Source organism: Chelonoidis abingdonii, chromosome 2 (genome assembly GCF_003597395.2).
Source record: "Chelonoidis abingdonii isolate Lonesome George chromosome 2, CheloAbing_2.0, whole genome shotgun sequence".
NCBI lineage: Eukaryota > Metazoa > Chordata > Testudines > Testudinidae > Chelonoidis > Chelonoidis abingdonii.
In genome coordinates, this window is record NC_133770.1 from 187595401 (window position 1) to 187608657 (window position 13257).

The 13257-nt window shown below is 41.1% G+C and overlaps 1 protein-coding gene across 1 annotated transcript in view; it reads left to right on the forward strand.

Moving 5' to 3' along the window:
- The first annotated feature begins 29 nt into the window (after positions 1-29).
- KDM1B (lysine demethylase 1B) overlaps positions 30-13257 on the forward strand; it is a 43007-nt gene continuing 29779 nt past the window's right edge. The window contains 8 exon segments of the mRNA XM_032776962.2: positions 30-111; positions 632-696; positions 3409-3511; positions 4484-4608; positions 9175-9264; positions 10459-10570; positions 11474-11590; positions 12849-12887. Of these exon segments, the coding sequence (XP_032632853.1) occupies positions 3422-3511; positions 4484-4608; positions 9175-9264; positions 10459-10570; positions 11474-11590; positions 12849-12887 (573 nt within the window). The 5' untranslated portion in view covers positions 30-111; positions 632-696; positions 3409-3421.

The following is a 13257-nucleotide window of genomic DNA, read 5'->3' on the forward strand; positions in this document are numbered from 1 at the left end:
TGCCCCGCACGCTATGCGCCGAGCAGAGCGGAAGCGGCGGCGGCGGGCGAGGGTGAGAGGTGAGCGGTAGCCACCCCGGGAGGAGGATGGTGGGAGCGGCGGCGCCCTGCGGTGAGTGCCCCTGCCCGGGGACGGGGTCGGGCGCTTGGCCGCGGCAGCTGCCTCCTTTCCCCGGAGAAGGCGGTGCGGCTGGTGCAGCGGCCGTCCAGGGCGGAGATGTGAAGACAGCGCCGCACAAAGCGGACCCGGCAGCCCCCGAGCGGGTCTTTCTTTTGGGGGGTCCCTAAGGAATCTTTTCCTTTGGGGGGAGGGTCTGTGCGCTTGGGAGCTTAGGCGCGCTCTTGGGATCGGGGATTTGGGGCTCCCCGGGGGTTATTTTGGGGGTAGGATCTCTGGGATTTTTATCTGGCGCGGGGGGAAGGGTAAGGAGGGAGGTGTATCTGGGAGTCTGGTGGTTTCCTACCTGGCAGGCCGTGGGAAGGAGTGTTTCTGTGGGGAGTAGGGAGTGTCTGTGTGGGAGCGCCGCGCTAGGGGTGAGCAGGTGTCGGCAGGTTGGTCTCCAGAGTGCAATAGGGATTATTTCCAGGGAGGGTTTATCGCTTGACCTTATCATGGTTTCTCTTTATTGCAGCTCTGGTTGGAAGTGCTTTGGACACATTAGTTTAATATCCAGTTCCTGGGTGATTTGGATCCAAGGTGAGCAGAAACCAGCTCGTGCAGAGCATAGATAGATTTCTCTTCTTGCAGTTCCCACCTGTGCTCTGTAGCTTCTGCATTCTTTTGGAGCCTGTGGGACCCCAAGATTTAGCAGAGAAACCTCAACCTGGCTATCCCCAGCTCCAGTGGTGACCCTGGGGTTGCAAAGGCACACTGTTAGATTTCATTGGACAGTTAAGCTTTGCAAATGTAATTTTAGTTTTGTAACTTGTATTGCCTTTGTTTATATTTTTTTTTATAGCCAGCTGGGGCCAAAAGCAGGGTTTTTTTGTACTTAGCATGGTCTGCGTTGATTTTTGACCTTGAACACAGGGCAACTTCCTCTATCTTTGGGCCAAGCTGAATTTCAAATTTACTCATTCCTTTTTTTAATAGATAAATTGCTCATACTATGTCAGAGGCTTTTTGGTGATTAAAAGCTTTTTTGAGATGTATGATTTTATTTAGATTGAAGGTACTTTTTAGTGGGCATTGTTTAGATGAATTTTTACGCGTGTAAAGATTTCAATTCTTTAAATACCTGCAGGTTGTTGGACCATAATGTACGTACATGAAATATGCTAGTGTACTCTTAGAGGGTGAAGTGGAATGTTTAGACTGTTTTCCACCCATTTTACACACACACACACACACACACACACACACACACAAAATGCCCTGTCCGCGCTAGAGGCACATAAACTAAGGATTTTTTCCTACAGGGTACTTACACAGGAGAGGCTAACGAGGATGGTCACAACCCTTCTACATTTTCCTTCAGCAAAGAGCGTCGGCTAGTTTTAGGGAGACTGTGCCGCTTACTTTGATTACATTCAGTGAAATGATCAGACTGTTAGTAGCCCACACGGAAAGGAAAGGGGAAGGGAAGATGGGTTCACACGCTTCTAGACCCAAGTAGCTTTCTCACCGGACGATGCCAGGCCGAGTCAGCCCACCGTAGGTTGGACCTTTTAAGATCCTCTAGTTACCGGGCTTGCGTTAGAGTAGTCCTGGTCACCGAGCTTTTGCTTCGCAGAGTACTTTGGGTGTCTTCCGGTAACAATCACACTGGTGTGCACACACACACGCACACCAAGGCCTTTATTTTCATATACCACGATGCATTTGTACTTTACATCCGGACCCAATACTATGAGGCGGTATAACAACCCCTTTTGAGGCGGTAAAAACCCCTCAGGACTGGTGCATACCTAATGCATTTCCCTATGCATTAACCTTGTTGGCCAACCAAGCAGTTCCCCAGTGCTGCTTCAACCTAACCTTGTTGGAGGTCGCAAAACCGTTTCCCAATACCACTCTGCATCTGATCTTGCTGCACAGTCAGTAAGTTCAGATGGCATAAGCCCAACAGGGAGAGAAGGCCCCACGGATAGTCCTCCTTTGACACCCCAATAGAAATTTCAAAAGGTCTCATACCTCTCTTGTGGCACCATGGGGTTTAAAGGGGGATGATCTGTAGCAGCTGCCTGTGTCTCAGTAGGTGTTGCCATCGCGGACGAGCCCCCAAATTGTCGGAGAAAAACTTAGTTCTTGCTTTTTGTTTGGGTGCAGCAAAGTTAGATACTTTATTCTGTTTAGCAGCTACAACAGGGAGAGAGTGCACTAGGACATAGGGTTTTCCCTTCCTAGACAGGTCTCTCAACAGGTAAACAATTACAGCAAGCATTTATACTTTTGTTACAGACAATAATAAGCAACAACTGCATTTTGTTTATACATAGGTCATCCTGATATCTTGTTTTTCTCACTTAAGAGATGCCGGTCTACATATTGTATTATTTATACAAGGTCGAAAAACAACTTCTCACACAGTTCTTTTTTACTTGCCTTACACAATTTTTGCTTTTACAAATCTCATGTTATTAGGGTTACAGCTAGTCTAACTCTTGCTAACAGAGACTGTCACGCATGAAGATCCCCTACAAATCTGTGTCAGTTCTTTCTGTACTTCCACAACTATTATTTTTATAATGTATGCTACAATACATTTACTGGTAAATTATGAAGTATCATAACTACATATAATTACAATGCAACTACAATTGTCTAGACTGTAAATGAACAAGTACATTCATAGGAAGGTGTGCAAATCTTGGAATACGTTTAATTTTTCTTTGACATTAGATTAAATAAGAGTTCAAATACATTGTTAAAAGTTGCTATATAATCCAAATTCCTCAGCCCTCCCCATAAATCAATAGGTAGTACCAGTGTCACTGAGAGTAACAGTATAAGGCTTGCATTATGAGCTTATGCTTATTCACTTTTTGAACTATAATTATCAGCTAAGTCTTCAGGTGGTGCAAATCAGCTTACGTCCAGTGAAATCAATACAGCTATAGAAATGAAGGGCTGGAAGGGACCTCAACAGGTCATCTAGTCAATCCTGCTGTGCTGAAGTAGGATTAAGTAGTGCCTAAGTAAGACCATCCCTCTGCTGATTTACACTATTTGAGGATCTGCTCTTACATGTTCACATTGAGCTTAGTTTAAAATAAAGTTACTGTTCCTCTTTTCTGCCCACCCACTTTTTCTTTTCTTTGTTCATTAATGGATATGACTGAATTTAGCTTGACTAACTAGCTCTGACCAACGTGGTGGTGGTGGTGAATGTTCATGTAATATCAAATTAGTTCACTCTCGCAAACATTTTGTAATGTTACTTAACAATCTTCTGACTTCATTTTGCAGATCCTATAAGACAATGTCAACTGGAAGGATACGAACAAAAAAAAAGTCATCCTCTTTGGACCAGTCTCCAGATAACCTTCCTTTGAGGAGTTCTGGGAGACAGGTACGTAAGTGTTAAAAATTATATATTTAAAACTACATATAATTGATTATTGGAGTATGTATTTCTTTAACAATTATTATAAAAGGACTCCGCTGTACTGCCTGAAAGGGTTACACCCAGTTACTTCTCCTCTGTTTATGGTATTTGGAAGTGTCCAAAGAGAAGGTGAGAACATTTTACAACTCCAGAAAAAGATAGGAAGGGGGCACTTATAAAGTATTGAACAAGACAAAGACGTAATTTAGGCAAAGGCCCTGATGTTGCAATGGGCTCCACCTCCATGGGAGAGGTTAGTAGAGGGTGGGTCAGACCATTTTGAATTCATCCATTTGTAGTAAAGCTGTTTGAATAATTACTGGCTGTATTTAGAAAATGAAGTCAGTGGGTCTTTGGAGTACATCCATACAGAGTAGGTGGCAGGACTGAGACCTAGACAGACCATATAAATTGGACACACAATGCCCAGAGTGACCAGGAGGATGGTTCTGTATTGGAGATTTGTTGTTTTAAACGTTAATTTATAAATTTTAGGAGCCGATGACACTGTCTTTATTAATGTATATTAACATTGATTGGCTTTGTGCAATAAAAGAATTTAAATGAGAGATTGGAGTGATGGTGCTAGAAACACTGGGATCCAAAGGAATGTAAATATTAATTTTAAACTGGAAGCCTTGCTTTATAAATTCTTTAAGGGTGTCAGTTAAAAGACTAAATCAAGAAGCCTTTAACTTAAATAAACATTGCTAAGATTGTTGGATCTTTAAAAGTGACCTTCCTTGACAGCTGTCAAGTTGTCCCGCGCGGCTATGGATTCCAAAGATCTGATTTATATTATTTTAGCTATTCATTGCCGTGCTCTGAATTATGAAACAAAGGAATCTTTGGGTGTTGCATTGTAGAAAATTCAGCGCCATTGTCATTTCCAGTTACAGATCCCATGAAAGTTCAATTCTAACTATTCTTTATTAGGTGAAGAAGAAGGCGGCTGAAGCAGCAGAGGATGATGATGACGCATCAGAGAAGAAATATAGAAAATGTGAAAAAGCAGGGTGCACTGCAACATGTCCTGTTTGCTTTGCAAGTGCTGCTGAAAGGTTTGTCTTTCTGTACTTACCTATGTTTTTGACAAAATCTCTTAAATCTACAGGCAAAAGTGAGAGGTACTAGTGTAATGCTGGTTGTAGTGCTAGTGAATCATCGCAAACAGCATCTCTTACAGATGACTTTTTGCAGTGTATTGCCAATAACATTTCTCAAGGATAAGGGTTGTCAATGCACTGTTCCCTGGCACAAATTTTGTTTTTGTGAAATTAAAGGTGTATTTATGAAACATAAACAGAAGAGCTTCCCTCAAAACACAAAATGAAACCATCATATACTATGGAGTGGAAATCCATCAACCTCATGAAGAAACTTGCACAAATACAGACAGATATCATCTTCCTTTCCAAATGCAAATGGATGGACATCATACCAAATGGACTAAAGGTAAAAAATCCACTGCTATCTACATACTACACAGACCACAGTGAGAGATTATGCCATACACTATCAAAGAAACTGAGGAACCACCTGATCAGCATCCTATACAGCAAACAGGAAAACATCAAAAAAGAGCTCTCCAACCTGGAGACCTTCATTAATAACCAAACTTCCATAAAACCGGACTTCACTAAAATAAGACAGGAGATCTACAGCACTCACTTCACCTCTCTACAAAGGAAAAAGGACTGTAAGCTGTCTAAACTCCTACCTGACACCTGGGGCCACAACCGTGGTACCCCTAACCCACCCAGCAATATTGTCAATCTATCCAACTACACACTCAGCCCAGAAGAAAAGTCTGTCCTATCTCGGGGACTCTCTTTCTGCCCTGCCACCCCCACCAACATGATACAGTTCTGTGGCGATCTGGAAGCCTACTTTCGCCGTCTACGACTCAAAGAATACTTCCAGGACAACACTGAACAGTGCACTGATACACAGGTACCCTCCCACCAACAGCACAAGAAGAAGAACTCCACATGGACTCCTCCTGAGGGTCGAAATGACAGTCTGGACCTATACATTGAATGCTTCCGCCGACGTGCACAGGCAGAAATCGTGGAAAAACAACACCGCTTGCCTCATAACCTAAGTCGTGCAGAACGCAATGCCATCCACAGCCTCAGAAACCACCCTGACATTATCATCAAAGAGGCTGATAAAGGAGGTGCTGTTGTCATCATGAACAGGTCTGACTACCAGAAGGAGGCCGCCAGACAACTCTCCAATACCAAATTCTACAGGCCACTTCCCTCAGATCCCACTGAGGAATACACTAAGAAACTGCACCATCTACTCAGGACACTCCCTACACTAACACCGGAACAAATCAGCATACCCTTAGAGCCCCGACCAGGGTTATTCTATCTACTACCCAAGATCCACAAACCCGGAAATCCTGGACGCCCCATCATCTCGGGCATTGGCACTCTCACTGAAGGACTGTCTGGATATGTGGACTCTCTACTCAGACCCTATGCCACCAGCACTCCCAGCTATCTCCGTGACACCACTGATTTCCTGAGGAAACTACAACGCACTGGTCACCTCCCAGAAAACACCATCCTAGCCACCATGGATGTAGAGGCTCTCTACACAAACATCCCACACACAGATGGAATACAAGCTGTTAGGAACAGTATCCCTGATGATGCCACAGCACAACTGGCTGCTGAGCTCTGTGCCTTTATACTCACACACAACTATTTCAAGTTTGATGACAATATATATCTCCAGATCAGTGGCACTGCTATGGGCACCCGCATGGCCCCACAATATGCCAATATTTTTATGGCTGACCTGGAACAACGCTTCCTCAGCTCTCGTCCACTCACGCCCCTTCTCTACCTACGCTACATTGATGACATCTTCATCATCTGGACCCATGGGAAGGAGACTCTAGAAAAATTCCACCACGATTTCAACAACTTCCACCCCACCATCAACCTCAGCCTGGACCAATCTACACGGGAGGTCCACTTTCTAGACACCACGGTGCAAATAAGCGATGGTCACATTAACACCACTCTATATCGAAAACCTACCGACCGCTACGCCTACCTTCATGCCTCCAGCTTCCATCCCGGGCACATCACACGATCCATTGTCTACAGCCAAGCACTGAGGTACAACCGCATCTGCTCTAACCCCTCAGACAGAGACCAACACCTACAAAATCTCCACCAAGCATTCTCTAAACTACAATACCCGCACGAGGAAATTAGGAAACAGATCAACAGAGCCAGACGTGTACCCAGAAGCCTCCTACTGCAAGACAAACCCAAGAAAGAAACCAACAGGACTCCACTGGCCATCACATACAGCCCCCAGCTAAAACCCCTCCAACGCATCATCAGGGATCTACAACCCATCCTGGACAATGATCCCACACTTTCACAGGTCTTGGGTGGCAGGCCAGTCCTCGCCCACAGACAACCTGCCAACCTGAAACGTATTCTCACCAGCAACTGCACACCGCACCATAGTAACTCCAGCTCAGGAACCAATCCATGCAACAAACCTCGATGCCAACTCTGCCCACATATCTACACCAGCGACACCATCATAGGACCTAACCAGATCAGCCATACCATCACTGGTTCATTCACCTGCACGTCCACCAATGTAATATACGCCATCATATGCCAGCAATGCCCCTCTGCTATGTACATCGGCCAAACTGGACAGTCACTACGGAAAAGGATAAATGGACACAAATCAGATATCAGGAATGGCAATATACAAAAACCTGTAGGAGAGCACTTCAACCTCCCTGGCCACACTATAGCAGACCTTAAGGTGGCCATCCTGCAGCAAAAAAACTTCAGGACCAGACTTCAAAGAGAAACTGCTGAGCTTCAGTTCATCTGCAAATTTGACACCATCAGCTCAGGATTGAACAAAGACTGTGAATGGCTTGCCAACTACAGAACCAGTTTCTCCTCCCTTGGTTTTCACACCTCAACTGCTAGAACAGGGCCTCATCCTCCCTGATTGAACTAACCTCGTTATCTCTAGCTTGCTTGCTAGCATATATATACCTGCCCCTGGAAATTTCCACTACATGCATCTGACGAAGTGGGTATTCACCCACGAAAGCTCATGCTCCAAAACGTCTGTTAGTCTATAACGTGCCACAGGATTCTCTGCTGCTTTTACATCATATACTATTCTCTACTACTTCTGTATTGTTATAGTGTTCTGTAATCTCTCGTTAATATGCTGAGTCTGCAAGATTGGCTCTGAAGCCTTAAAAACTATTTGCATTATAACATCCTGTTTTCACTCAGGACCAACTTCCTGTTCAGCTTTTATATGAGTACTTTTTTATTTTAACATTCTGAATTTAGAGGTATGCGAAGTAAAGCATTACTATATCGGCAGGGCTTATAATATGCAGCATGTTGCTCTAAATGTATGTGGCAATGTCCCCTCCCAGTCTAATGTTGTGCTATTAATTTGGCTATGATATACAATTATTTTATGCTGCCTCCACGTTTTAAATTGTGTATGCATTGCATCTTTTTATATTGAAAGGGAATTTCTGCATTATAAAAGTTGTGATAGGAGAGCTGGAAGTTTTGGCAACTGAGTACATGGCATATGGGACTTTTGATACCCAGGAAACCATGGGACGTGATTTTAAATGTTGGTATTCAGCAGGCAATTAAGATATTTTAATCATTTTTAAGTCTTATTGTGTTGGTGTTTATTTTTTAAAAATTCTTCCATATGATCATTTATTGGAAATTAGGTCATTTCATGGCTAGCCAGCTCAGGCACCATTGTGCTTTGCCACCACATAATTTTAATTTTAGAGGAATATTTAATTGATTTTATTGGGTTTGTTGCTTGAATAAGGCATGCAGGATTAATTGCTTTGTCTAATGAATGTAATCCTTATATATATGTAACAATAAAAGAGAATGAACACTTGCAATGTGTAATTTATATAGATTTTTGTTTTTGGTTAAAATAGCAACCAAGTCAGTAATTTTATATAATCGAAAATAATTGGACAATAGATATTTCATATACCTAGACCTTGCAGCAAGTTGTTCTATATTTATGGTTTAATCAACCTACGAATTTGAGAAGAAAATGTCCCATGCTTTGCTTTTTTTTTTTTTTTTTTTTAAATTGTAAGCTCTTTGAGGCTGGGACTGTGTTTTCCTGTGTGTAGGTAAATGCATGTTGCCACACTATAAATAAGAGTCATAATTATCAATATCTTGCAACCTCCTTTGAGATCTGGCTCAGGGCATGCCCAATTGACCATACTAAAGAGAAGCTGCTGCAATCTCAGAGCAGTACATGACATACATATTGCCACCTTTGCTTCTTGTATTGCTCGTGATGAAATATGAGATCTTTGCTACAGTTAAAATTATTTTTTAATTATTATTTTTATTATTCCTACTTTGGTTGCTGTAGTGCTTAGAGGCCAGTGCCCATTGTGGAAAGCACTTTACAAATAGTGGAGAAACAGTGGAGTATCAAACTCTCTTCTCCCATGCCCTGACCTTAACATTTCTTTAAATTCTAAAATGAAACAAAGTCCATGGGATTTTTTTTTAAGTATCATAATGCAGTGTACATGTTTTCTTGTGTTGTAGGTGTGCTAAAAATGGCTACACATCTAGATGGTATCATCTCTCTTGTGGGGAACATTTCTGCAATGAGTGTTTTGATCACTATTATCGTAGGTATGGTTACTGTCTTGTTTACAGAAGTCCTGGAGAGAGTGACTGGATATTAAAAACGTGAAGTCTCATTTATTGAAACAAATATTTTAAACTTTCTCCTCTCTACTGACTTTATTTTGAAGTGAGACTTAGAGACTGCTGAGTGTAAGTTGCACAAACTGCAGCTGATGTGTGGGCCTTCCATCAACCAAAGAGTGGCAATCTGAGCTGCATGTCAGTTCTTCTGTGACTTGTTAAAAAAGTGTTCAGGGCTTTTTGAAAAGAGTGTAAATTAACAGAACAAAACCAGCAAGTAATGAGTTGTGAGCTGTTCTTTTGGAAAATAACTCAAAAGCGTCCTTATTTTTAAAGTTACATTGTAGTCTTTGAAGAATTAGATTTTTATTGGTAAATGTTAGTAAATGTCAATTTCACTATAAACACACAAATTGATGAAAAACTGTTTCTGTCAATGAGCATCAAAATTTACAGATAGGCAAAGTAAGACACATGCTGCTTGAGAACTTGTTAGAGTTTGATTTAAAGAATATTTACTTTGTATATTTTGACATGAGCTGTTAAAACACAAATCGTCAAGTTATAAAGCTTTAACTTTTTTGAATCTCAGTATCTGCTGTCATTAATTAATTATTGTCTGGCCCTCCTATAATTTCCCACAACTGTGAAAATTTAAACTAATAAAAATAGAAAAAAGTACTTAATAAACATTGATATTATCTGTCAAAATTACAAAAAATAAAAATAAAATAATAGACTTGTATTCTGCCAAACCTAATTATAAGCAAGCCCAATTTTAACTTAAGTAAGTACACTTGGAGTAAATCTAGATGAGGGTGGTAGGAATTTGGTTTTAAAAAGTGCCTTTCAGATTCAGAGTATCCCAAATCAGTGAAATAATTTGATGCTTGAAGTTTACTGACTAGAAAGACTAACATGGCAGTTATGTGGTGAGCTGTAGTTCACCTCGACCTTGCATATTAGCCCCTGTATTTATTATCGAAAGGAAATGTAGGCCTACACACTTCTCTGATTGCTATCACCTTTGTTTCTTTAAAGAGTGCTATCCTCAGCCTTGTGTGTGTTTCTCTCTCTCTCTTTTTAAACATGATTTTTTGGAATGAGTATTGTTCTTTAAAATAGACTGGACCAGCCCACTTGCTAACTGCTTGCCATTTACTTTAACTTTCTTCTTAGCCATAAAGATGGTTATGAGAAATACACTGCTTGGAAAAGGATTTGGACCAGTAATGGTAAAAGTGAGCCCAGTCCTAAAGCTTTCATGGCTGATCAACAACTTCCTTACTGGGTAAGGAATATAGTGCTCTGTGTGTGTGTGTTTTTGAATAGTTTATAGTGTTTGAAGATCAAGTAGCAGGTTCTGCTCTGGGACTCTAGGGGGATTTCTGGTATTAGGAAGGTGAGATAAGGCAGACTCCGGATAATAATCCTGATCAGTTTCTCCACTGTCAGAAATCTTTTGCAATCCTTGGCTAAGTGCTCTCTGTGCAATACTCTGTTTCTCAGTCTAATTATTGAGGCAGCAGGAAGCATTTAGGATGTAGTTCAGATGGAAGCAGATGTCCGGAGTGGGCAGGTGGTGATGGCGAAGAGGATGGTAACACTAGGGAAAACGGAGAGAGAGGGAGAAAACCAGCCATAAGGGAACAGAGGGTGAGTAAAATAAATGGGAAGGGAGTATACCTTCATTGGAGGAGGGTGGAATGGAAGGGAGAGTTCAGGAAGCAATGGACAATATAGATTTAATCCTGAGACGTACTGCTTACTTTCAAACCCCAATGGAAATAAGCGGGAATTGTGTGCTCAATACATCATAGAATTAAGTCCTGTGAGTGAAATTCATCCTCATGCAGAACACCAGCAGAAAGTCTATGCGCAACATAAGTCTTATTTACACCCTGTGGTCTTAGGTGACTCAGGCCTTGTCCTTGCCATCTGCATAAACACATAGGGAGTAAGTAGGCTTAAACTGTGCATAACTCTTGTACTGGTCTCTGCATGAGGATGAATATCACTTTATGTGAATAATGTATTTAACAACTCCCTTGCATCTTTCTTCTTACCTACCTATTAGTTATGGTCCCAAAATAGATTTCCTATCAGGTTCCTTTGCTGGTGTTTGTTGCATCATGTAATTGACTTGTATTATAGATCAAGCTCAAGTTAAAATATGTTTGTTTTTCACTTCTAGGTGCAGTGCACAAAACCAGAGTGTGGGAAATGGCGTCAGCTGACAAAGGAAATCCAGCTGACATCGCAAATAGCAAAAACATACCGATGTGGTATGAAACTGAACAATTCTACTAAGGTAACAGCAACACTGTTTGCCCCTACTTAAGCTGCAGTTAAGGTGGTTCTTTCGTTATAGTCATTAACTATGCTTATTTTTTTTCTTTTAACATTTATATTTGTTAGAATGATGAGTTGAATATCTTAGGAGCTGTATAGCTTGTATTCTACAGAAATTTAAATGTTTCCCTCAGGAGAGTGATGACAGTGCAATATCCAAAACATCATTAGTAGAAATTCCCATGCAATTAGTTGTAAAATCATGCTTTAAAATGCTAAGAGATCAGTCTCCACGAAAGTTGCTGCTTCCAAAATGTGTGCGCCTTTCCAATATCCTTTTTTGGTTTGTGTTTTTTTGTTCTTTTGTTTTGTTTTTCTTTACTAGTCAAAACATCTGAAATGTCCAGTGGCTCTTTTTTTGAGTTTTTTAATGTGCATCTGTACTAGACAACTGAAATGAAAGGATTCAGATTTAATAGGAAGATAGTAAACTCCTAAAAGTCATTGTAGTATCTTACTAGCAGTACTAGCGTTATGGTTGAGGAAGGACTTTTGTTGCGAGTCTGCTTTCAGACATTTAAGGTGAAATTCTGGCGCTACTGATGTCAGTAGGGCCAGTAGTTCACCCTTTAATTCTTTGATCAAGATAATTTACTCATGGAGTCTTCCTGGAATATCTGATAAAATTACATCTGGCTGTTTTTTTGTTTTTGTTTTGTGGAATTTTAACATGAAACACTTTTTTCATCTGCTGAGACACTTTTAGATATCTCTGAAATTGCTATTCAAACAAACAATTAACTTGCTATTGACATATTTCTCATTGAGTACAAGTGCCTTTAGTATGCATATGAAAGTAGTATACTGTGTATGTACAGGAAATGATTTTATTGAATGTTTGTACAATGCTGCAGATACATGCATATGTGAAGAGGCAAGTATCTGGATTGCTGAGCACTGAAATGCAGTGTAAGCTGAAACGCCTTTCCGTTTCCACTCAATCCCCCAGCTAGGTATATGTTAATGTGAGATCATTAGATAGCCAAGGCCATTCAGTTCAATCAGCCAGGAACTTTATCTGTGGTGTTTGGCTTTTTAGTATTTTTTTAATGTGTACTGTAAAAAAAAATAACCAAAATACTGCCATATGGTAATTTAAAATAAAGCACTGTTTTTTTAAAATACATTTTTAAGTTGAAAGGAGTTGTGCCAGAGTCTGATTGCTTCTTTTATGTAATATTCTTGTGTGGCTTTAGATCGTCAAATTTCTGTTTTAGATTGAGGGCTCGGACCAGTGTTCCATGCCTGAGGATCTGGTGAGTTGCCTGTACATGGCTGTTCATTTGCTCTATAGTGTAAAAATGGGATTAAAACATGGGAATGTGGTAGGTTTTTTCCCTTTCTTAGCCAGAGATCACAACTGCAGTGTCCTCTTGTGGCATGTGTGCATTTCAGCCTCAGGAACTGAGATTGCATGTGCCTCATCTGGAGGAGGATCTATTTTGATAATGGGGAAGGGCTGACCCTTCAACCTTCTAATCTTTCTTCCCTCTTAGTATTCATGTTCGTATGGTTCTCATAGCCTCTGACTTGAGGCCCTGATTCTAGGTCTACTCCTAATTCTAGGGTCCGATCAGGCAAAAATGGCATACATTGCCTGCACTAACATCCAGATTTGGGCAGAAA